The following is a 25,757-nucleotide window of genomic DNA, read 5'->3' on the forward strand; positions in this document are numbered from 1 at the left end:
AGATACCTATGAGATGAGAAAACAAGCTTAGAGCTTATATTATTATTCCTCTCCAAAGTATATGTTACAGGCAAATAATTCTTCGAGACTGTTGACACAATAACTACATGTACAATATTAATTTGAATAAGATAAAGTTTAACTTATAATATATTTACACGTGGTGAAATTTGAAATTGAAACATATTCCATTTAATGTATGATACATCAGATAAAAACCAGTGCGTTACGTTTGGTTTAGAAGTTGACGCACACTTGCACTCCCACACCCATGGATAGACGGACGGACGGACGGACGGACGAACGATGGCACACTCGTACACGTACGCATGCACATGCTCAAACACTCATACACACATGCACTCATGATACGCATACTTCTCGATATAATGTAATAAGGATATAAAATACAAAAATAGGAAATTGATATACATGTATATATATTAATGCTGTTGCCGATTCATCAAGAAACCAAGATTAATACCTGTCAACTAAAATACAACTTTAAGGTACTAATAATGTGCATGGGCTTTCGCAAACTGATACTTTTGAAAAAGTACATAATGGCCATTTTTTTAATTTATTTTTTTGCACCTAAGTGCACATTTTTTCGCACTTTTAAAAAAGTAGTTTATGCATTTTATCCTAAAACGGCCGCCCATACACAGCTACTAGCCTTGTATGTATTGTACATGTAACTGTGTTGTGACGTCACAAATTAATGAGACTAACATGATCAAGTTCCTTAATGAACCTCAAATATCATTAATGTAAATGCTAAAATGTTTGTAGCCCTACTACAATATGTCAGACGGACTGCCAATTTCGTGTACTGAAACCGAAAGTAGGCTAAATTTCCCATTCGGAAAACCTCGGTTTTTGCATTAAAAATGGCGAGCCAAGAAACAAATATCGACAATTTCATTGTCAAGTTGTTTGAAATAGAGGCTATAAAGTTTGGAACCTTTAAGCTGAAGTCTGGCATAGAGTCTCCGGTTTACTTTGACTTGCGTGTGATCGTCTCATTTCCAGATGTCATGGTAAATTACTCTAGTACTGACTGTATCTTCAATAGTTGTGCCTCAAACACGTGCGTTTGAAGAAAATGACATTTTTGTTGTTGATATCTATATCTATATTTTGATTTGTTTTATTTACATTATATAACTTTAAGTTGTTAATGAACTCAAGGGGTCAACCAAATATATTAAACGTCCCTTAGCTGGTCAGCTTATATCGACGTCGACACAGTTTTATTTGGTAACGGGTTGTTTCGCCCCAAATCCCGTTCGCCCTAAGGGTTGTTTCGCCCCAAATCCCGTTCGCCCCAGGTTGTTTCGCCCTAAAAAAATATTTTTTCTTTAAGTCATAAATATCATGTTAAAAGTTAAAAAACTTATCTTTCTCTTGAATCAAGATATAATTACGTGCCGGAAGGTGAAGAACGAACCTGTATATTCATCACCGAATCCTACAACGGACATACTAATATCCGGAATATACTGTATATTATCGTTTTCATTTCTTTACCTTAATTAAGTAATATTGTTATTTATAAAATGCACCTGTATATATTTTAACGTTAAAAATATTTAAAACATGATATAAACAATTAAAAAGCACCCTGTCACGTCAGCCATTTTATATAAAACAAATTTCTCTTAGTACATAGATACGTATACGAAATGGACATAGATTAGTTACAAATTGCGTATATAGACTGAAACTACATACGTATATTAATTGCGTATAAGGATGAAAAAAAAACACTTTCTCTAGAGAAGTATAGGAAATGTAAATAATTCTCCAAGTACATAGATACGTATTTTAATTGTTAAGCAGATGTGTACATTTGAATTATGAAATAAACGTTGGCAATTTACTTAGGGAATTATCAAAATACATTAAATATACTTGTATAATAATGTACTTGTCTGTCTGGCAGGTTCTATGCTGCCAGGTTCTATGCTGCCAACAGTCACACACATCACTTCAGATACCATGCTGTCTGCATCTAACCACGGAGTCGCACAAAATGCACAAATCATCCATAACGTAAATGACGTTATGGATGATTTGTGCATTTTGTAACTTGGCATAAATAGAGCATTTCTCAGTACTGTGTTATAATTCAACATTACTAATGTTGAATTATAACACAGTATTGAAAAATGCTCTATTTATGACAAGTTACCTACTCAAAATTATCTACTCAAATATGCATATTAATTTTTATTGGTCGGTACTATCACAGACTTAAATCCCAGCTGCTATGTACCTGGGGGTGACACTGCAGTCAAACCTCAAGTGGAACACCCACTGTGAGTGTGACAATATAACATCTTATGGTAACAAGGCCCTTGGTTTTCTTAAGAGAAATCTTAAGATTTTTTCAAACACCAATATCAGGGCCAAAGCATAATTACCAGTCACTTGTGCGACCCAAACTTAGTTTGGTACTTGCATATGGAACCCCATGGCCATACACAACGAAATATACAAACAAAATTGAAATGGTTCAACGACGTGCAGCTAGATACGTATGCAATAACTTCCATAATACAAGCAGTGTGTCAGGATTGTTAGAAAATCTCCATTGGACACTGTACTTGTAGTATTGTAGTATTCTATAAAATTGTCCACTGTCTCATTGCTGTTCCTACAACTGATATCCTCTTTCCTATTGACAGTAGAACCAGAAAATCAAATGATCAAAACTTCAGACATATATCCACAACAAACGACTTTGTGACCCTTAAATGGTCCTTCTTTCTGCGCACCATAGTCCAATGGAATGCCCTCATGATGCAGGCCATTGTAGACAGTGCTACTGTAGACACCTTCAGAGATCAGCTGACTCCAGCTGTACTCGCACCTCTCCTACACTAAATGCTACTTACGTATATAGTTTTATGCTAAATAAAAAATAAAAAAACTAATTTTGCGTCCCCCACATGCTCCAGGTAATCTTCTATGCCAAGAAGGTCTGGTGAAACTATAAAGAAGGAGAAGACACTACATGTAATACTACGTCTGCAGATGAATTCCTGAAACTCAAACTCATTCTCTCAAGCACATCCCCCGAACTCAAGACACATTGTATTCAGTGGTGTACAAGAAAGACTGTTTTGAATAACCTTTGGAAATTACACGCTCCTCTAGCCCTTACACCAGACTCGCCGTACATATGGATACATGTTTATGTCGAATTGTCAAAGCCAGGAGATCGGGCCAGACTTTATTTTATAAAGTTATTCTGTTATCATCACTCATCAGGCCAAGTTCCACATGTTATCCATTCTTCACAGCTTACACTTTATTTGGACAGCCTTTTTGGATCGGAAAATTGTTTCATATGTCATTCTCTTAAAGCCTTTTTGAGTCACTTACTAATTAATTGTTATTTATAGGACAAGACCAGTATGTGTTATGCTAGGAGGACATTGGCGAAACCAAAATTGATCAGCTGCAGTTTTCATTGAAACACTCAGGACCCCCATCTTAACTCTTTTTTTTTCCTAACTACATTTTTTTATATGCCTTCTTTTTGCTGATATTAGATCTCCTAATAATGCCTCTAGTACATTCCTAGTGAGTCAAGTTTGTCAGAAATTCATTGTGCCCAGCTGGAGTGTTAGAAATGTATTGTTGTCAGATGAATCTGGTTAATGCTATAGCCATAAATGTACATGTCCATGGTATTACAGAGATCTAGAGAGAACATGTTAAATAGACTCTTTAATTGAGTGGTCCCAAAATCAGCTGCAGACTCTTTGTCTTTATTCAACCTTGCAGGGAGTAAAACAAGCAAACAAAACATCTATTTTTAAACAAGACAAGACTAAAGAGACCTGTAAAAGGGGAGATACAGTGTAATTATACAATTTGAAGAAAACTAATGTATTCCTCAAGAAAGGTAATAAAAATGAGATTACTCATACAACTGAAGTAAGACAATATATAACTAATGATTTTTCCACAAAGAGGATAAATGAAAAAGGGAGGTTAATCTCAAACAGTTGGAAGATGACTCTGTATTTCTCTTCTTACATTGAACATTGAAGAAAAAGTTAGTTGTACTTCATACTCACAGTGAAGATTCGTACAAATATGTATTCAAGCTTTCACTTACAGTTAAAGTTTTAACTGACATCATTTCTGTTACAGAATCAAGTTGCTGCCCTGATGTGGGAGGCCATAGAAAGAAGTGGATGCAAATTCAAGTCAATATGTGGTGTTCCTTATACTGCTTTACCTATAGCAACGGTAAGTCAGGATATTGGACATCTAGTACCACCTTGCCTGCATTAAGAAACCACCTGTTGAACTTCCCAAGAGTGTTCTCTTCATACAGGTTTGACTATAAATGTGTGACCACACCAAATGGTCAAAGTTCAGCATATCCCAGCCTGTAATAAATATAATTGTACCATGATTAATTTATGGGGCACTAATTGTCTTTGCAGTGTATCTGTGTCCAAAACAACTACCCGATGTTGATAAGGCGTAAAGAGGCAAAAGACTACGGCACACGACGTATGATTGAAGGTCGCTATGACGACGGGGACATTTGTCTTATAGTAGAGGATGTGGTCACTAGCGGCAGCTCTGTTCGAGAGACAGCTCAGGTGGGTTACATGTATGTTACTACTATATGTGTGTTTCTTTTAGACTATAAGAGTGCCACTGACTGGGGATAACACATTTGTAAGCTACTCATTAACACATTCTTGATAACATAATAGATCATTCAACATTCTGTATTACATTGTATTATGTTAATCTAATTTAAAAAGCTATAGGAGGAGAAACTTGCACAAAACATACTCCGGCCCTTAATTAATGTACAGTTGTTGTCTCTCCTATGTGTTGTACACTATAAGGTTAAGGGCGAGATATTGTGATACATGTACAGTTGTTCTCTCTCCTATGTGTTATACACTATAAGGTTAAGGGCTAGATATTGTGATACGTGTACAGTTGTTCTCTCTCCTATGTGTTGTACACTATAAGGTTAAGGGCGAGATATTGTGATACATGTACAGTTGTTCTCTCTCCTATGTGTTGTACACTATAAGGTTAAGGGCTAGATATTGTGATACATGTACAGTTGTTCTCTCTCCTATGTGTTGTACACTATAAGGTTAAGGGCTAGATATTGTGATACATGTACAGTTGTTCTCTCTCCTATGTGTTGTACACTATAAGGTTAAGGGCTAGATATTGTGATACATGTACAGTTGTTCTCTCTCCTATGTGTTGTACACTATAAGGTTAAGGGCTAGATATTGTGATACATGTACAGTTGTTCTCTCTCCTATGTGTTGTACACTATAAGGTTAAGGGCTAGATATTGTGATACATGTACAGTTGTTCTCTCTCCTATGTGTTGTACACTATAAGGTTAAGGGCTAGATATTGTGATACATGTACAGTTGTTCTCTCTCCTATGTGTTGTACACTATAAGGTTAAGGGCTAGATATTGTGATACATGTACAGTTGTTCTCTCTCCTATGTGTTGTACACTATAAGGTTAAGGGCTAGATATTGTGATACATGTACAGTTGTTCTCTCTCCTATGTGTTGTACACTATAAGGTTAAGGGCTAGATATTGTGATACATGTACAGTTGTTCTCTCTCCTATGTGTTGTACACTATAAGGTTAAGGGCTAGATATTGTGATACATGTACAGTTGTTCTCTCTCCTATGTGTTGTACACTATAAGGTTAAGGGCTAGATATTGTGATACATGTACAGTTGTTCTCTCTCCTATGTGTTGTACACTATAAGGTTAAGGGCTAGATATTGTGATACATGTACAGTTGTTCTCTCTCCTATGTGTTGTACACTATAAGGTTAAGGGCTAGATATTGTGATACATGTACAGTTGTTCTCTCTCCTATGTGTTGTACACTATAAGGTTAAGGGCTAGATATTGTGATACATGTACAGTTGTTCTCTCTCCTATGTGTTGTACACTATAAGGTTAAGGGCTAGATATTGTGATACATGTACAGTTGTTCTCTCTCCTATGTGTTGTACACTATAAGGTTAAGGGCTAGATATTGTGATACATGTACAGTTGTTCTCTCTCCTATGTGTTGTACACTATAAGGTTAAGGGCTAGATATTGTGATACATGTACAGTTGTTCTCTCTCCTATGTGTTGTACACTATAAGGTTAAGGGCTAGATATTGTGATACATGTACAGTTGTTCTCTCTCCTATGTGTTGTACACTATAAGGTTAAGGGCTAGATATTGTGATACATGTACAGTTGTTCTCTCTCCTATGTGTTGTACACTATAAGGTTAAGGGCTAGATATTGTGATACATGTACAGTTGTTCTCTCTCCTATGTGTTGTACACTATAAGGTTAAGGGCTAGATATTGTGATACATGTACAGTTGTTCTCTCTCCTATGTGTTGTACACTATAAGGTTAAGGGCTAGATATTGTGATACATGTACAGTTGTTCTCTCTCCTATGTGTTGTACACTATAAGGTTAAGGGCTAGATATTGTGATACATGTACAGTTGTTCTCTCTCCTATGTGTTGTACACTATAAGGTTAAGGGCTAGATATTGTGATACATGTACAGTTGTTCTCTCTCCTATGTGTTGTACACTATAAGGTTAAGGGCTAGATATTGTGATACATGTACAGTTGTTCTCTCTCCTATGTGTTGTACACTATAAGGTTAAGGGCTAGATATTGTGATACATGTACAGTTGTTCTCTCTCCTATGTGTTGTACACTATAAGGTTAAGGGCTAGATATTGTGATACATGTACAGTTGTTCTCTCTCCTATGTGTTGTACACTATAAGGTTAAGGGCTAGATATTGTGATACATGTACAGTTGTTCTCTCTCCAATGTGTTGTACACTATAAGGTTAAGGGCTAGATATTGTGATACATGTACAGTTGTTCTCTCTCCAATGTGTTGTACACTATAAGGTTAAAGGCTAGATATTGTGATACATGTACAGTTGTTCTATCTCCTATGTGTTGTACACTATAAGGTTAAGGGCGAGATATTGTGATACATGTACAGTTGTTCTCTCTCCTATGTGTTGTACACTATAAGGTTAAGGACTAGATATTGTGATACATGTACAGTTGTACTCTCTCCTATGTGTTATACACTATATACAAGGTTAAGGGCTAGATATTGTGATACATGTACAGTTGTACTCTCTCCTATGTGTTGTACACTATAAGGTTAAGGGCGAGATATTGTGATACGTGTACAGTTGTTCTCTCTCCTATGTGTTATACACTATATACAAGGTTAAGGGCGAGATATTGTGATACATGTACATTGTACAATGCATGTACTATACATACAAAAACTAAAAAAATCAACCTGTGTTTTACTGTATATACTACTGATCATGAGGGGAATGATAACTTTTTGAATTTTCCTTTTTTCAAATTGTTTGAATTTATAATAATGAAGAAGTAAAGATGGTAACAAACATTCAAAACAAGTCATGAACTGTTTTGTATTTAAAGACAGATGGGTAAAAAAATACAGATTTTCATATACATTCTGTACGTCTGTGAAAAGTAGAACACATTGTAAGTTAAGTTGAGCAAAATCCAAGCACAATTGATAAGCACACTGTTCTCTGAGTGATTAACTTAATTGGTATAACTGGATTTTGATGAAACTTGTTCATTGAGTAAGAAAAAACAAAGGCTAAGTTTAAAGTTGAACAAAATCTGCGTATCTGTTAATATGTATTTTGTGCTTTGATTTGTAGATGATTTCTGCACAATTATTTAATTATATAGCACATGACCTGATGAAACTTGGTCAGTATTTAAGTTCCAAAGTTGAACATTATCTGTGGATGGAATTGGACTGGCTAATATCGTTCAGTCCCCGCTGTACTGTGGTTGAAAAAAATGATATTTCTGATTAAGTGTTTATGTATTGCATTAACTACAATATTGAAATGTAATAGATAAATTGATACTGCCCAACAAAATTATACAACAAATTGCACCAACAAATAAATTAAACCAGGGGAAATAGACAAGATAGCTATTTTCTTCCCAGGTATCTTAATTGTATTGATTTATAATCCCATTTAAAAACAAAACTTCTTATTGAACTAGATAATCACATTTATAAGAATGAAAATTATTTAAATAGTTTTAAAAATATTTCAAGTGTGTCAGATTTGCACAAAACCTTTTTATTTAGTCCTTGTGTGATGCTATCCTATATAAATTCATCCTCAATACTCAAGGGGTTACGCTCACTTTCGCTCTTTGCACCCCTGGAATATGTCATAGCAAAATTCAAGGCACAGGACTAGTCTTAGATTAAAAACCCTGACCAATCGCTATGTTGATACCTGTCCTTTGAAGGTAAGGGGCTAGGGGAGCAACGCGACAGAGAGATTCTTTTCATGTTTCATGTTCACAAAAGATCAAAATAGTCTTCTCTTCTCATCCACAAGTTAAGGTGGTGCACGCTGAGCCTTATATTTTGGTATGACATATTCCAGGGTTAAGCAGAGAGCAAAAGTGAGCATAACCCCTGGAGTATCGAGGATGCTATATATTATATAAAAAGATACATGTTTAAAAGGGAGAGAACTTGTACTGTTCGAAAACAGATGTAAACAATAGAGAAACAAATTTGTTAGTCGTCACATATGAAGATCTACATTGTATGTGAGTTAGTCTTCACAAACGGAGGTCTGTGTGTGTGAAAGAAAGAACAAGTATTTTTGAAATGTTAAAACAAAATATTTGTAGAATACATGACACTATACTTTTAGTCACTACAAGCAGAAAAGGTCAAAGTAACAGATGCTATAGTTTTGCTGGACCGTGAACAAGGAGGAAAAACTGCTCTGGAGAGAGAGGGAATCAAATTATACAGGTACAGTATATTTTTATACATATCTTTAATCTATTTCAATCTATATAGTGTGGAAATGTAAATTATGGCAGTGTGGAAATGTAAATTATGGAAGTGTGGAAATGCTCATAATTTACATTTTTACACTAATATCTTTATGTTGCATTGCTTTCTTTCAGTGTTATTACTCTGTCCCAAGTGTTGTCCACTCTCCAGCGAATGAACAAACTGGACAGTGATATTGTAGATAGGACCATCCAATTCATACAGGATAACAGGTTTGATGGGCCTGCAGCTGACAGCAAGGCAAGCAACGGCTCATCTATTCAAAAGGTAGATCATACATTATTGCTATATATTTGTTATTTAATACACAGACAATGTTTAAATAAAGGTGCTACTAGAGAATCAAATATGAAGCATGTCACTATAAATTCTGTCAATGTCTTCAGTATACATGTACTTCAGTAGTCGTAGTTTTAGCTCACCTGGCCCGAAGGTTTAAAACATTAAAGATCCTTCTCCTTTTGTACCGATGAAGGGATTTTGACCAAACTTGGTCTGGAGCATCATTGGCCAAAGGGTTCTCAGTTTTGTATAAACAGAGGGAAGGATCCCCCTGGGGGCAGAGGGGCAGGGCCAAATAGGGGGAAAATAAGTAAATCTTTAAAAATCTTCTTCTTCTCAACTAATTAAAGGGTTTTGACCAAATTTGTTCTAGAGCATCTTTGGACAAAGGAGCCTCATGTTTGTATAAACAGAGGGTGTGGCCCCTCTGGAGGCAGAGGGGCGGGGCCCAATAGAGGAAATAGGTTTGTTTTTTCTCCTACTATACAAGCATAGGGATTTAAACCAAATGCAGTCTGAAGCATGCTTAGGGACAAAAGAATCAATTTTGTATAAACTGAGGTGTGTGGGCCCCCTTCTTTGTGGCAGAAGGGTAGGGCCCATTAGGAGAAATAGAGAAAAACATTAAAGATCCTTCTTCTTCTGTAGCGATGAAGGGATTTTAACTAAACTTGTTCTAGAGCATCTTTGGGCAAAGGGAATTTAATATCTATAAATGGAGGATATTTTCCCCTCCGTACAAATGAAGGGGATTTAAACCAAATGTGGTCTGAAGCATGCTTAGGGGAAAAAACTTAATTTGTGTAATTTGTATAAAAAGATGCATGTGAGGCCCAATAGGGGAAATACAGGAAAATTGAAAATCTTTCTCCTTTTTATACGCGCGTCAAATTTGACGAAAGTATTATGGTATGGGGTTGTCTGTCCGTCAGGCATAAACTTTTGTTTGTCCGGCAATCTCCTCCTACATTTTTCGACCGATCTCTTTGAAACTTGTTATACATTATAATCATGATGTGAAGTTGTGTCTCCCGTAAAAGAATTTTGATTCGGCGCTTTTTCCAAAAGAAATTGCCCTTTGTTCATTTCAGTATTTGATTTTTTGTCCGGAGATCTCCTCCTACATTTATTGACGGATTTCTTTGACACTTAGTGACACTTAGTAGGCTAAATAATCATGATATGTTGTTGTGTTTCCCTGAAAAGAATTTTGATTCAACGATTTTTGCAAAAGTTATTGCCCTTTGTTCATTTCAGTATTTGAATTTTTGTCTGGAGATTTTCTTTTTTATAGCATGTCAGCTAACCACTCTTAGAATGATGCAGATCTTATTTCAATGTAAGAAAGTATATATCACTATATGGCATTCGACGGGCATATATTGTTCCGCCCCGCGGTACTCTTGTTTTACTAATGAAGGGATTTTCATCAAACTTCTTCTAGAGCATCTTTGGGAAAAGAACACATCACCCCACCCTCCTTGGGACATCAGATGGAAACTCATTTTCTTGGTGTCTTACCCACCAAAACAGATTTACAATGTACATGTAGTTCTTCTTGCAACTTTGTTTCTTGTACTCCTTTGATAAACCTGTATGTTACTCAGCAGGTTTTAAATTGGAAATAAAATACCAGGTGAGCTATTAAGGCCCCTGGGCCTCTTGTTAATAGTTGGGCCTGGGGATTTGGAATTTTTCAAAAAGTGCAGTTTTAATTGAAATCAGGAATTTCATTCACTCTAAAAAAAGTCCATTTTTCTGTACAGACAAGCACATGTACATGTTTATGAATTTTGCATGTATTTTGATATGCCCACATGTAGGTAATGCGATGTATATTATGGTTTGGCATCATCTGTCTGTCTATCTGTCTGTATTGTTGTGTCCGCCTCATGACATTGTAACCCTTGCTTGGATTCTTATTTAACTTGAAAGGATTGCTGTCCATAGCCTAACAGTGTGTCATGACCTTGCCCCAATAATCCCAAGGTCAAGAACAAGGGGCATCAACATCTTCAGAATATTCACGTGATTGTTCACAGTTTCATGTGCGACTCAAACTTTGTTATTCTTCCTTGGATTTGTATCCAGCTTTAGAGGATTGTTACCCACAATCAAAAGGTTCTGGCCCCTTGTTCATTAGCAAAGTTATGGTTCATTATTTCTATAGATTTTTCCGTGTTTGTATGGTGCATATATACTAAAAACCTTCCTTGCCATTTCACCTACATTCAACAAACTTACTATACTAACGTCTTTCCAGAAGGTTGAGTGTCGCAAACTTAAGTAGATCTTGTGGCCTACTTAATTAAGAGTTATGGCCACTCATCCTTTTTCTTATATGATGAAGGAGAACGTTTGGAAACTTTCTTGCCAATTTACCTACATTCACCAAACTTGCTATGGTTTACACCTAATTATTTATATGATCACAAAGAAACTGTATATAGATGTACATACATATTGTTAATAGTTAATTACAATTATTGAAAATCAACCTGTGTGCGCAACCGGAAGGAAGTCGTGTCCAGCAGAAGTTTATTGACAAGGATCATACATCATACAGAAGCCATTGGCTTAACTCGATGTCAACCAGTGATTCCATAGTGATTCTTAATTATAAAGGTGAAATATCACATACTGAAATGAAGTTCCATCCCCCTATACAGGCTAATGGCCCTTTAGTTCATTTTTAAAGCATTTACATGTGATCTTTAATAATAAGTACAGGTGACATTATGCTCCAGGTGATGAGCCACAAAGAGCGTGCTGTGAAGTGCTGTCATCCCTTGGTACGGTCTCTTTATTCCATCATGAATGACAAGGAAACCAACCTGTGCATGTCTGTAGACTTTACCAGTAGTGAAGACCTTTTACAAGTAAGTGACCAGTTGTGTAGACCTTTTACAGGTAAGTGACTGGTAGTGTGTAGACCTTTTACAGGTAAGTGACTGGTAGTGTGTAGACCTTTTACAGGTAAGTGACCGGTAGTGTAGACCTTTTACAGGTAAGTGACCAGTAGTGTAGACCTTTTACAGGTAAGTGACTGGTAGTGTGTAGACCTTTTACAGGTAAGTGACCAGTAGTGTAGACCTTTTACAGGTAAGTGACTGGTAGTGTGTAGACCTTTTACAGGTAAGTGACCAGTAGTGTAGACCTTTTACAGGTAAGTGACTGGTAGTGTGTAGACCTTTTACAGGTAAGTGACCAGTAGTGTAGACCTTTTACAGGTAAGTGACTGGTAGTGTGTAGACCTTTTACAGGTAAGTGACCAGTAGTGTAGACCTTTTACAGGTAAGTGACTGGTAGTGTGTAGACCTTTTACAGGTAAGTGACCAGTAGTGTAGACCTTTTACAGGTAAGTGACTGGTAGTGTGTAGACCTTTTACAGGTAAGTGACCAGTAGTGTAGACCTTTTACAGGTAAGTGACCGGTAGTGTAGACCTTTTACAGGTAAGTGACCAGTTGTGTAGACCTTTTACAGATACACTGTAAGTGGCCGGTAGTGTAGACCTTTTACAGGTAAGTGACTAGTATCTATTTCTACAGGTAATTGACAGTCACATACTCCTTCTGTAGGTAAATGGTGATGTTATTAAGTGACCAGTATTTAAGACCTTCTACAGGTAAGTGACTGAGTATCAATTTCTTTAGGTAAGTGGCCAGTAAACTAACTATAGAACTTTCAAACACTCGGTTATGGAGACACAGTCGCAGTGTCTGTTTTGATCACTAAGCAAATGCTNAAGGGCCCCCCCCCCCCCCCCGAGTCGTTACAAGCAGCTGGTTGCCTCTAGATCTGCACACTGCTGTTACAATTAGTCATTTTAGGGGGAAGACAGTCAAAACTGCTAAGTGTACGTACGGTGTCAACTTTTACTTTAAACAACTTCTCCTGAAAAACCAAGAGGCCCAGGGTGATGATATTTGGCCAGTAGCATGCTGGTATGAAAAGCTACCAAGTGTGTTCAATTGAATGACCTTCACCCATATTCAAGGTCACAGGGGTTAAATATTTTAAAAACTTTTAACAATTTCTTCTAAATAACTAAAATACCCATGGTGATGATATTTGGTCAGAAGCATGCTTGGATGAAGGGCTACCAAATTTGTTCAAATGAATAACCTTCACTTATATTAAAGGTCACAGGGGTCAAATTTGATTCTTCTGAATAATAATGATACCCATAATGTTGATATTTAGCCAGTAGCATGATTGGATAAAGGGTTATCAAGCTTTTTCATTTGAATGACCTTGACCCATTTTCGAGGTCACATTTAGTCAAATATGTATACAATTTTAAATGCCCTAATTTCAATAAACAAAAGGTTAGGGTGGTGGTATTTGGCAAGTTGCATCTTGAGATGAAGGGCTATGAAATTTGTGAAACCTAATGACCTTGTTCAACTTTCAACGTCACAGGGGTGAAATGTTTTTAAATATTTTAACAAGTTCTTTTAAATAACTTTTAATCATAAATACTTATATTTTGCCTGTAGCTTTATTTTAGATCACTTTTAAGGTGTGAGATGTATACCAGGTGAGCGATGCATTGGGCCTCTGGTTATTGTTTCTGATTTTTGGTGTAATAAATCTGCCCTCGTGAAACATAAATTAATTAACCTCTAAGAAACAAAGAATCGTGTTTCCCTACAGTAAGGGCAATACATGTATAATGTAACAAAAAGGGATGTGACATTAAGAGGATCTAACCAAACTGTGAAACATAGGCAAGCATGATATCGATGTCTAAGATGGTATATATATATACACACCCTGTCCTGGTGTTGGAACAAAAAATTATTGACAGTTTACAAAACTTTCTTTTTCCAGAAGTGATTGAAACTCTTAAAAAGAAAATGCTATGGCTGACATGTGTATTGTTATGGACATTTTGTGTTGTTTCCAGCTGGTGGACAAGGTAGGACCACATGTGTGTCTTGTCAAGACACACATCGACATGTTAGAGGATTTTACCACAGATGTTACGCAACAGCTACAGAGGCTGGCACACAAACACAACTTCCTCATATTTGAAGATAGGTAAATATCATTTTCATCAAGTACATGGAGGTTAAATTTTATTATCTACTTATGTCGGTAATTAATCTTATAAGCTTTCATCTTGTTTTCATTTAACCTATTTAAGATTGTGGTCAAAATATTCAACAATTCTGATATGTTATGTTATTTGAAGAAGGAAAACCCAAACACATCTTACAAAACCCAAACACATCTTACAAAATCCAAACACATCTTACAAAATCCAAACACATCTTAAAACGATCTGAGATGGTCAAGTTCAGCGGAAACATTTTAACTTCCTTGTCTTTATTATTCATATAATAATTAAAGAAACCAGGTGAGTAATGTGATACAGGCCTATTAGGCCTCTTGTTTATTATTTTTGATTTGTTTGTGATTCCCTTGGGCCGACTTGGCAACTTTAGTAAAATGAGGTACTGATAAAATTTTGTAAATAATGAATGGCAAAAAAGAGGTAGATTCCTGAAATTATCAAAAAAGGTCAACATTAGAGATACTTACTATTGAATTAACAGTTAAAACCTGGATTATGATTTTTCTTCAGGAAGTTTGGTGACATTGGTAAGACGGTGCATACTCAGTATCAAGGTGGTATGTACAAGATATCAAGCTGGGCACACATCACAAACGCTCACCCGGTACCGGGGCCAGGGATTGTCAGTGCTCTCGCAGAGGTAAGCCCTCCCAGTGGGCTGATCTAGTCCAGTTTGTGACAGCTTCTGGTATTGTACACTAAAGTTTTCAATAATAAGTTCTAGTATTTAGGGCTTTGAAGAAAAAGATTGTTAACCTGTAATCTTGTGTATCTTATCTTTTGAAGAATGGACCATCGACAGAAGTGATTTCCCAACAACCACCATGTGGGATAGAATTGTTTTATCCTTCAATTGCAATACATACTTCCCATGCATAAAATTTCTTTATTTTTCTGTCCGGTGTGGGGTAGATATTTTACCCAGAGGTGAGGCATATAAATATTTTTTTCTGGTGACATGATGTTAAACAGGTTGGTAAGCCACTGGGACGTGGATGTTTGATGGTGGCCGAGATGAGCTCATCAGGAAATCTTGCCACTGGGGAGTACACAAAAGGTATTGCTATCTGATTGACACAGTACAGTCTCCTTACTGTGTTTTGACAATGACGGTACTCAGTAACGGGTAATACCAAGTGATGGTCGATGGTACTACAGCCTGAACAGTTGTCCAGGTTAAATTTCTTAACTACCCAGGTAACCTACTCTCATCACGAGGGCAATATCTTCACAGGATTGCAGTCGGCATAGTACCGTAATATGAGTGCCAATCGGCAATCGAAGGGATAAGTGCTCAGGGACACAAATACCAGGTATAAAAATAAATCTGCCATGAAATACAAGCTTTGTACTGTAGTTTGAAACCTTTACTGTTTGTTTACTTTGATGGTTTTCTTGGTTGCAATCAAGAACAATAGATATTAAACGAGAAAATATTTTAACACTTAGATAACTCACGGTCAAGGATATTATCAGAAAAGGGACCAAGATAATTAATATGATGATTCATGTTTAAATAGTATTGGCCGCAGAATATATAAATGCATTTCTCCGCAGTTGATAAACCAACTCAATATATAGGTGTTGATAAAGATATAGAGTATACATACCAGACTATACAATCATACTCCCTGTGTTTCATCTGCTGGATAACCAAACTATACGCAGTAGGCAACAGTGAAGTGGATGTTAAACTGCTCAAACATACAAACAAATATTGCCTATATAAACAACGTTATAGAGTATACATGTATATACTAGTGTTACCTAATCCTGGATACTTCAGGAGTTATGCACACTTTTGATCTCTACACTCCTAGAATATGTTATAATAAAATTGAAGGCAACGGCTAGCTATTTGATTGGTCTTAAGTTAAAAAAACCTGACCAATCACTAGACTGATACCTGTCCATTAAAGATTACTGTCGTGAATTCGGTGTGTGTTTATTACACACCGTCACAACAAGTAGCTGTAACTGCTCTCAGCTCCCTGAAATCAAAGACAAGTTGGAGGAAAATCACTCACGTGTTGTTGGTTCAATTTCTAGATGTAAATAGACCGCGCCGAGATGTCACATCCAGGTTGTCGGCGCGGTTATCAGTCTAAGGGAGATAACTCTACCCAAAATTCACCACATTACCGAGGAGTGACATCCCACTTCAGAGCTAGGCGATTTTACAGTTACACAACTGACAGATTCTTTTGATGTACATCAAAGGAACAAACTAGTCTCTTCGACACATCCACAAGGTCACCCGGTGCACACTGAGCCTTCGATTTTGTCATGACAATTCCAGGGGTGCATAGAGCGAAAGTGAGCAAAACCCCTGGAGTATCGAGGATGGTATTACCGGTGTTGACAATGTTCTACAGTATAAATGCTGATGCTTTCTTTTCCGTCACAGCTGCTGTAAAGATGGCCGAGACCAATAAGGACTTTGTGATTGGCTTTATATCCCAGTCCCGACTGTCGGCAGACCCTGACCTCGTACACATGACACCTGGTATGTTTCACAACTTTTCATGGTATGATACAATTTATTAACTCAGACAATATTAAAAAGCAGACAAATACAATCCAGTACTACTACAAGGTATGTTTTTCGGATTGTGAAATATTATCATTGCAAACATTTCAATAGTCAAAACAGTACAGTATGAAAATGATAGTTTAGTTAATTATAAAATTAATTGTTATCAATGTAAAATTATTTTAAGACCATGTCATTGGATGGAAGTTTGCTTATAAAGTTGTATTTATATTCATAAAATTGTGTTTACATCAACTTGTGTTATATTTGATAATGTACAAATGAACCAGATTGATGTTGCGATCATAGGACTATGAATACAGGAGCCATCACTTAGCTAAAAGGGCGCTATGAGCTGATGCTGTTGTGCAGTGTTATATCCTTCACCTGTTGTTAAGTTTTCTCTTAAAATGTCCCAAACCCACAGCAGCTAACTTTGGGGTATTGACTTCGGAATTTTGATCCTTTAATTTGGCATTGCAAATTTCTGGACCAATTTAAGGCAATTTAGTCATGAAAATGAATAGTGTATAATTAGTGAATAGTGTGTCACTCCTGGGAAAGAGGAGTTAACATAAGCCTAGAAGGGGAAATAGGGGTTAATATTTAACTTTAATTGGCTTTTAATTAATATTTATTTGAATTTTACCTAACACAGGCATCAAGATCCAGATGGGTGGGGACTCCCTGGGGCAGCAGTATGTGACCCCAAAGATGGCAATCACAGAGAGGGGTGCAGACGTGATTATTGTTGGACGGGGTATAACAGGGGTGTCAGACCCTGTCGGGGCTGCCAAGGAGTATAAACAGGCGGGGTACTCTGCCTATCTGAATACCTTGAACCACTGATCACCAGACCCAGTATGTTAACCAGGAATCTCTAATGATCGGAATCCATGAGTCGGACCACAAGTCTCTGATGACTTTACGTGACGACAATGAACCACTAAGGATTTCAGGCACTGACCATCTATAGGATGTATATGAAAATGAAAACATCAACAACTTTGTTAATTAATTTAGCTACCTTTGATTCCAGTTGGTAAGCATGCAGCATTATCAATTAGTTTCCAGTGCATAATCTAGTGTTTTTGTAGTTGACTTTGACCTTTGAACTCTAATATGCAAACTGGGTCATGCAATATGTATAAAGTTCAATCCATTTTGAAATGAAGCTGCTGGAGTGATGTCATTAAATTGGTAGACTAAATCCTGTAAACAGTAACAATGACTTTTGAACTCTGAAATATGGATGCATTTGATGTATTTTCATACTAAACCATTTTTTATAAAGTTTGAACAAAATTTGTCTGGAAATGAAGGCATGGAGTGATGACACTGAATGCGAAAATAGGTGGCTAGATTATAGAAGGCAAGACTGTATTTCTATATTTTCTTTTGTTGTTTGAGGGCATTTATGTTGTGTTCAATGTTAAGATTGTACAGAGAGAAAGAGGAGAGTGCCATAGTGGAGGTATATTGTTCACCATTTTAAGCAGAAAAGTTTTGAAAATTGTTCAGGAATCAACATTAATGATAAATTGTTTAGTGATGTTGTTGGGAATCAATCATATTTGGAGAGTTTATTATGTTCGCAGAAAATGATGAAGAGAGTAAGTCAAGGTTAATAATATTTATTCCGATTCCATTGACTAGGGAAAAACAAAATTACCAAACAACATAAAATACCATTTACGAAAGTGGATAGCACTTGCTTAAATGTATGTATAAGTTGTTTGAAAATGGTTGCAAACATAATTATACGCAGAAATTGATTGAATTATGTGTTATAGTCAGATAAATCATGTTAGTGAAGTGTACTCTACCTCACTTATTTACACTGCAATCAGATGTGTTCAGAGTATTTCGTATGTCATAAGTCATGCCTTTAAATTTAATATTTGATTGTTTCCTTCAGGTTGTACAAACATGGTATGATAGCTCACAGTTACTAGTCGTTAAGAATGATTGAATCTCATTATTTATTAAGGATCCCTGTTCCACTGAATGCAAAACACTAGATATTTCCACTTTAGTTTTTGTCTAGCTGCCACGAAGTAGCTGAAGTGAGACTAAGGTGTTGCTTTTCCGGGGACAGGGGCGTCAACATTAAATTATTGCTTTCAAGTTATTGTCTCTGAAACTATTAGTGCTAGACCAACCTTACTTGCAACATAGATGCATCTTAGGTAGTACATCTAGACCCATGCATCAAATGCTGGATTGATCTACCTTTTATGGTCCATTGACTTTGTCAGTTTCTCCATCAATATTAAGTTTTTGCATTTAAGTTATTTTTCCTGAAACTTAAAGTGCTTGAACAACCAAACTTGACATTTACATTGATGGTCAAAACAGGGCACAGGCAAGACATATCAATCTGAATGGCCTGTTTGTACATACAGTTACCTTCCCTTAATTCCATTTTAGATGTAACTGTAATGCATCTGGGTCTGCAGTGTACCACTGTGACCAAGTGGTCTGCAGTGTACCACTGTGACCAAGTTGCCTGCAGTGTACCACGGTGACCAAGTGGCCTGCAGTTTACCACGGTGACCAAGTGGCCTGCAGGTTACCGCTGTGACAAACTGGGTCTGCAGTGTACCACTGTGACCAAGTGGCCTGCAGTGTACCACGGTGACCAAGTGGCCTGCAGGTTACCGCTGTGACAAACTGGGTCTGCAGTGTACCACTGTGACCAAGTGGCCTGCAGTGTACCACGGTGACCAAGTGGCCTGCAGGTTACCGCTGTGACCAAGTGGCCTGCAGGTTACCACGGTGACCAAGTGGCATGCAGGGTACCAGGGTGACCAAGTGCCATGCAGGGTACCACTGTGACCAACTGGGCCTGCAGGGTACCGCTGTGACCAAGTGGTCTGCAGGGTACCGCTGTGACCAAGTGGCCTGCAGTGTACCACTATGACCAAGTGGCCTGCAGGAGTTTTGAAAGGTATATATAGTTTACTTCTCAGAAATGATTCATAAAAGCTAAAGTCATGCTAGGAAAAAAGTGTATATTACTATTTACACAGTGGCACAAGGATCCTTAATTAACATAAGCCATTCCACCATTGCCTGCAAATTGACAACGTTTGTAAGGGTTTGTGGTGTGGCAAAGTATATCCTCGAATAGAATATTCATAAAGTTAAAATTGTTTAGTGCTACCTTATTGAAATGTATGATTCTGTAAAAATATGTTGTTGTTTTTGCCCGTAGTATCATAGGACAATAAAAGGTAAGACTTACTGGTTGTTGTTTTGTGTTGTTTCATGTTCAGTTTCGAAAAAAGTATGTCTCCTGTAAACCATGATAACCACAATGCTCTGCCCTCCAATCATTTAAAACCTGTTTGCCTGGTGTGTAGGTCATGATCACTTTCCTGCTATTTTAGAATTACACAACTATATATAGATAACAAAGTAGAAAGAAAATTTAGCATTGTGCGAATATTAATGCCATCTCATTCATAGGTGGAAATGTAAAGGGGTAAAAAATATCCTGTTTTATGTACTGGTATTTCTGTCGTCAGAAGAAAAGTGATGGAAAAAGGATCCCACATTTCTGAATCAAGATGGTAATAGTGACACCTTCCACTACATATACTGAACATGTACCTGCTGATAACAAAGTTATATTTCGTTAAGTTCTCTCATCAACAACAAACTCTGAAAAACAATGTGAGCAGAGGCCCGCATAGATATACTCTTACCCCAACTGCCAAAGAATGATCAAGTTTAACCTTCAACCCTTTCAACATTTACAGATGTGAGGCAATGACCACAAAAATTTAATTGGGTGTAGCAAAACTTGACTGAATCTATCACTGGGAACCAGATAGCTTAAATGGGTAGACTGTCCATTTAGAGTTTAGAGTTCCTGAGTTTGAATACCCGCCTAGCCTTTACATTTTCTCTTTCCTGTTACTTTTGGTGCCCAACTAAATAATATCCACAGAGGTACCAGTGGTAAAGGGTTTTGTTTGACTTTTGAAGGATTGGGGGGGTGTAGCAGAACTGGACTGGGTTGATTGTCGGCGACCAGGTAAATTAAATGGTTAGTGTCCGTCTAGATTTCGGAGGTCCCGGGTTCCAACCTCAATCTGGCTTTTGCGTTCTTCCTTTCACAACAAAAACATTAAGAGAGTTACACACTGAGAAAAAAAAAAACCATTTTATGAATGAAATTTCGAACTTTGAAATTACGTATAATGTTATATTTGAATGGTATATAAGAATTCTTTGTTAGCATTTAGCTCAATATCAATAACTAAATAGACAAATTCAGATCTGCAAATGTTTCTACAGGCCCTGGTTCGGAGTGCCCCCAAAGTATAAGTAAATATACACACAAATTTTCAGAGGGAGATAACTCTTCAAGATAGTCTTAGTTTCGATTCAAAGGTCTGTATTACTCATATTGGTATAAAATTTCAGCAATCGGGGCACAATACTCGCATTAAAAATACCAAGTGATACTGAAAATATTCCCCCTCTTCGGTTTCCTTCTTTCAGCACTCTTGAAGGCAACGCTTCTCCTTTATATAAACTTGATTTAGTCTAGTGGTAGGACACCGGGTTCGTGACCGAAGGGTTGAGAGTTCGACTCTTGTCACGGCACTGTGTTGTATCTTTGAGCAAGATACTTTACTCCGCTTGTTCCAGTCTACTCAGCTGTAAATGAGTACCTGGTTGGGAAGTGCTAGAATTGTAGAATGCTAGCTGTGAGCGCCAAAATGGAAGCACCGGCTATATGCTCCCAAAGAAGTTTAGAAATATATTGGCTAGTTGCAAAGGCCCTATAACCACTGATAATAATTTGTGAACCGCTTTCAGACAACCTACAAACTAGGTTGTGATAAAGCGGTGTATAAGAACCTTGAATTATTATTATTAATTTCCTGGTTCTGAGGATGCCTCAAAACAAACTGAAAGTTGTGATAGAGGGACAGATGATTGTTGATAGCTCCTAATTCACACCAGCATGTATGGTCCTGCCTAGTATCATGACCAAAGATATTTTGGTTATTTAATAAAAACTGACTTGATTTTGATCAATGACTTTGAAAGTAGATGTAGGTCTTTCTTTTGAACAAACTTGCAAATGTAGCCCTTTACACCTGCATTCCAAATACCATAACCCTAGACCTCTTGGTTATTCATTGGAACAGCATGGTAATTGGTTAAAATATTTTAACACAATTGACCTGTGACTTTGAAAATGGTCCAATGTCCAAATGCACTCGCCTTTCACCAAGGCAACCAGGGTTCCCAGCCCGCATGGGTTTTCTCCAGGAACTCGTTTCCTCCCACATATAAGACCCCTGAGAAAAAAACATCTGGGCTAACAAGAGTGATTTATATACAAATTATCATTATTGCAAAATAAACAAAGTTTATATTTATATATAACCTTCAACTCCTTACCTGTCCATCAGAAGTTATTTTAATATAAAAACACATTTGACCTCTATGACCTTGAAAGTGGACTAGTCATTGATATGAACAAATAAACAGTCCTTCAATCCAGTGTGCTGACGGCTAAACATCATGACCCCAGGCCTCTTGGTTTTTGTGAAGATAATTTTTAAAGCTTCGTTCATAAAAAAGCCTAACCTTTGACTTGCCAGCTTTGAAAGTTGAACTTTGACATCAGCTTAATGCTATACCTCAGAAAAAAGAGGCATAAGAATGTTAAGATAATGTCATGTGATATTTTTAATATATTTGACCCCCCCCCCCCCTTCAGACCTTGGTATGTCAACTAAGGTAATTATTTGAAACTGCTTGATAGTATTCCATCCAAGGAAGGTACTGGCTAAATAAAACAAGAGGCCCAAGGGCCTTAGCGGTCACCTGAGTTATATCATAGGTACTGGTAGCTTTATTTTATTGTTTAGATGTGATGTGGAAATCAGCATGTAAACTAAGTGAAATACAATACTTGTCATGTCATCAAAGGATAAGAATTTTAAATTATTTGTAAATGTTCCCTTTGGGGCCCCACTCTAACCCCTGGGGATGGGGCAGGAATTCCAAGTTTACAATTTGATACCGTCATCCACCAAAGATGATTCTGACCAAGTAAAAATAATTTCCAACAGACAATTGTCAAAATATACCCAAAAGTGTTGTTTCCCTATATAAGCTATAGTAAACTTTACCCCCTCTCCAAGGGAGAACGGATAGCTTGGGGGTCCAGAAATTTACAATGTAAATAAAGCCCCTGATGATCTTTCCATCCATGCAGAGAAAATGACTGTAATACCTCTGAATCTGGAGAAGAAGATTTTTGAAATATTGGTTAATTTTCCCTTTTGGGCCCCGCCCTGGCCCCTAGGGTTGGGATAGGAATCCCAATTTTACAACCATCTTCCTCCTCCAAGGATAATTTTCACCAAGTAAAAATAATTTCTAACAGAAAATGTCAAAATATACCCAAAAGTGTTGTTTCCCTATATAAACTATAGTAAACTTTACCCCCTCCCCAAGGGAGAACGGATAGCTCGGGGTGATGATCTATCCATCCATGCAGAGAAAATGACTGTAATACCTCTGAGTCATGAGAAGAAGATTTTTGAAATATTGGTTAATTTTCCCTTTTTGGCCCCGCCCTAGGGTTGTGGTAGGAATCCCAATTTTACAATTTGGTAGCCTCATCTACCAAGGATGATTCTAACCAAGTTTGAAAAAATTCCATCCACTGGTTCTTGAGAAGAAGTTGATAAAGTAAAAGTTTATGCACGACGGACGGAAAGTGATTGGAATAGGTCACTTGAGCAAAGCTCAGGTGACCTAATAACTACATCTGAAAGTTCTGAAGAGACCCTATCTTTTAGTTCCGAAGAAGTCATTCAAAAGAAAAGCCGTCAACAACACGCATCACACTATTTTATCATGACTAGATCATACACTCTGTGTGCCAGATGTCAGCTGTATACCAATGTATCAACAAATAACAATCAAATCAATATTAAATTAATACATGTTTATTGACAAGTGCAGTTACTACATTGTATTGAATTAAATTCAAGGTCAATCACAAAATGGTCAAATACATCTCTTTGACAAAGACCAAATGAAAATATTTATGAAATCATAATGTATAAATGATTTGACTTCACTGAGCTCAAATATGTATAAATTGTTCAGTATATATGGATGACACAAAAAAAATAAAAGTGAGAAATTCATTTTAATGTCCTCTTAAATGAAAAACGAATGGTTTAATACCATGTCGGTATAGCCATAGAAATTATACAATTAGCATCATGATACTTTTATTTGTAGAAATTTACAACTTTAGAAAACCTCAGAAGTTTATTCGATGTGTAGCTTCAGAATTGTGATGATGAATCTTGCACAGAACTGACACTGATTCACTACAAGATAAAGCCATCACAGTTCAGGTCCAAATCATTGAGAAATGCTTTCACTAAAGTCAGATTTATAATTTCACTCTTGTCAAATGACATTAAAAATGATGATGAAAATAAAAATATTTCTGAAATGTTTATGAATTCAACATTTGTTTACATGTCTAGATTGGACCAATGAGTATCTTACAAAATTTTATAAGTTGTCTACAATTAACCGAAATGTTGGGTTCTATCTGACTAGGTGCAGCATGATCAAGCCAACTTGTTCTTTCCAAACGGTCAAAAGAGTTCCTTGAAGCACCATCAGTACAAAATACAACACAAGTTCTGACTAAGAAATTCTCAAATTCAAAATCAGAACTAAATTGCTACTTGCAAAGTCTCCAGAGATAATATGTATTGCACACAACAGTTGCAGGGCAGCTCCTCATTTCTCTGTAAAGATATATAACCAAAGTTCCAGTTCATTTGACTGGAATCTCCACATTTCTCCACATATCTTCAAAATGATCAACATCAGAATCTTCAGTACTGGAAACTCCGCTTTGTCTGAATATCCTCCAGGATCTGTTTAAGTTCTTCATCTTCAAAACGCCCTTCTAAACTGTAGAATAAAAAAGTTTTACATAATACAATATCAACAAGAACAATAGCAAGAGGCCCAGAGGACCTGCATGAAACTAACAAATGGGTAACTTCAGACCTTTGGTTACCCTAGGTCCTCCAGTTCTTCAGAAGAAGCCTTGGGACAGGCGAGCTAAAAATTTAGATAATATCTTAATTGCTTGTACAGAACCAATCCTAAGTTACAATGTACAGCAATAACATACGAAATTAAAGTTATGCATATGTTCCCAGGTTCCAATTTAATTTTAAATTTTTCATAGAATGGCCCCCCTTAATTTTGATATTGACTTAAAATTGCTGAATATGGCCCACTGCTCTGAAATTCCAAGATTAGTTAGTATTTTATAAGTACTACATCTCCCTCAAAATGTACATCTAAAAAGCTAGATCTCTGAAGACACCTCTCAAACAATTATTGGGCATGAAATTATCATAACACTTGACTGTATATATATGAGGCCTTCAACAGGTTTTTATCATACGCAAAAGTACAGTTATCAGTACTACATCTCAAAATTCCAGGACTTAGTTATTTATGTTCTCTGCACCCCTCGAATATGTCATGACAAAACTGAAGGCACACAGCTAGGTATTTGATTGGTTTAAGGTAAAAATAAGACCAATCATTAGGTTGACACCGGTCCTTTGAAAACTACAGAGTAGTGACATTTAACCTCAATGTCGACCTATTTCACTGTTTCCCTACATCAAAGGATTAAACTACTCGCTGTTGCCCTACATCAAAGGATTAAACTACTCACTGTTGCCCTACATCAAAGGATTAAACTACTCACTGTTGCCCTACATCAAAGGATTAAACTACTCACTGTTGCCCTACATCAAAGGATTAAACTACTCACTGTTGCCCTACATCAAAGGATTAAACTACTCGCTGTTGCCCTACATCA

The 25,757-nt window shown here is 36.8% G+C and overlaps 2 protein-coding genes across 3 annotated transcripts in view; one reads left to right on the top strand and one right to left on the bottom strand.

Moving 5' to 3' along the window:
* Nucleotides 1-877: 877 nt before the first annotated feature.
* Nucleotides 878-20,087, top strand: LOC110446856 (uridine 5'-monophosphate synthase-like). Of its 2 annotated transcripts, XR_002462513.1 has the most exons (12): nucleotides 878-1,040; nucleotides 4,168-4,266; nucleotides 4,467-4,628; nucleotides 8,802-8,905; nucleotides 9,064-9,217; nucleotides 11,980-12,111; nucleotides 14,143-14,276; nucleotides 14,824-14,953; nucleotides 15,286-15,370; nucleotides 16,721-16,819; nucleotides 17,505-19,502; nucleotides 19,560-20,087. XR_002462513.1 is itself a non-coding variant. In XM_021492181.1 (11 exons), exons 1-11 carry the CDS (start codon nucleotides 891-893, stop codon nucleotides 17,693-17,695), a joined length of 1,440 nt encoding a protein of 479 aa, XP_021347856.1. In that variant the 5' UTR covers nucleotides 878-890; the 3' UTR covers nucleotides 17,696-20,087. The 2 variants fall into 2 exon arrangements, 1 of the variants encoding a protein (XP_021347856.1); XM_021492181.1 differs by having other exon boundaries at nucleotides 17,505-20,087.
* A 3,934-nt stretch (nucleotides 20,088-24,021) lies between these two features.
* The window catches only part of LOC110446843 (DNA-directed RNA polymerase II subunit RPB4-like), a 7,659-nt gene continuing 5,923 nt past the window's right edge, over nucleotides 24,022-25,757 (bottom strand). Inside the window, exon 5 of the mRNA XM_021492166.1 lies at nucleotides 24,022-24,826. Within this exon, the coding sequence (XP_021347841.1) occupies nucleotides 24,748-24,826 (79 nt within the window). The 3' untranslated portion in view covers nucleotides 24,022-24,747. The remainder of the gene's footprint in view (nucleotides 24,827-25,757) is intronic.

This window comes from Mizuhopecten yessoensis, unplaced genomic scaffold (genome assembly GCF_002113885.1).
Source record: "Mizuhopecten yessoensis strain PY_sf001 unplaced genomic scaffold, ASM211388v2 scaffold3023, whole genome shotgun sequence".
Classification (NCBI taxonomy): Eukaryota; Metazoa; Mollusca; class Bivalvia; order Pectinida; family Pectinidae; genus Mizuhopecten; species Mizuhopecten yessoensis.

Bases quoted from the DNA above. Each gene is read 5' to 3' on its own strand.
- LOC110446856 (XM_021492181.1), top strand. From the start codon at position 891: ATGGCGAGCCAAGAAACAAATATCGACAATTTCATTGTCAAGTTGTTT. The intron at 1,041-4,167 runs GTAAATTACTCT...TTTCTGTTACAG, and splicing joins TCTCATTTCCAGATGTCATG to AATCAAGTTGCTGCCCTGAT. The intron at 9,218-11,979 runs GTAGATCATACA...ATTATGCTCCAG, and splicing joins ACGGCTCATCTATTCAAAAG to GTGATGAGCCACAAAGAGCG.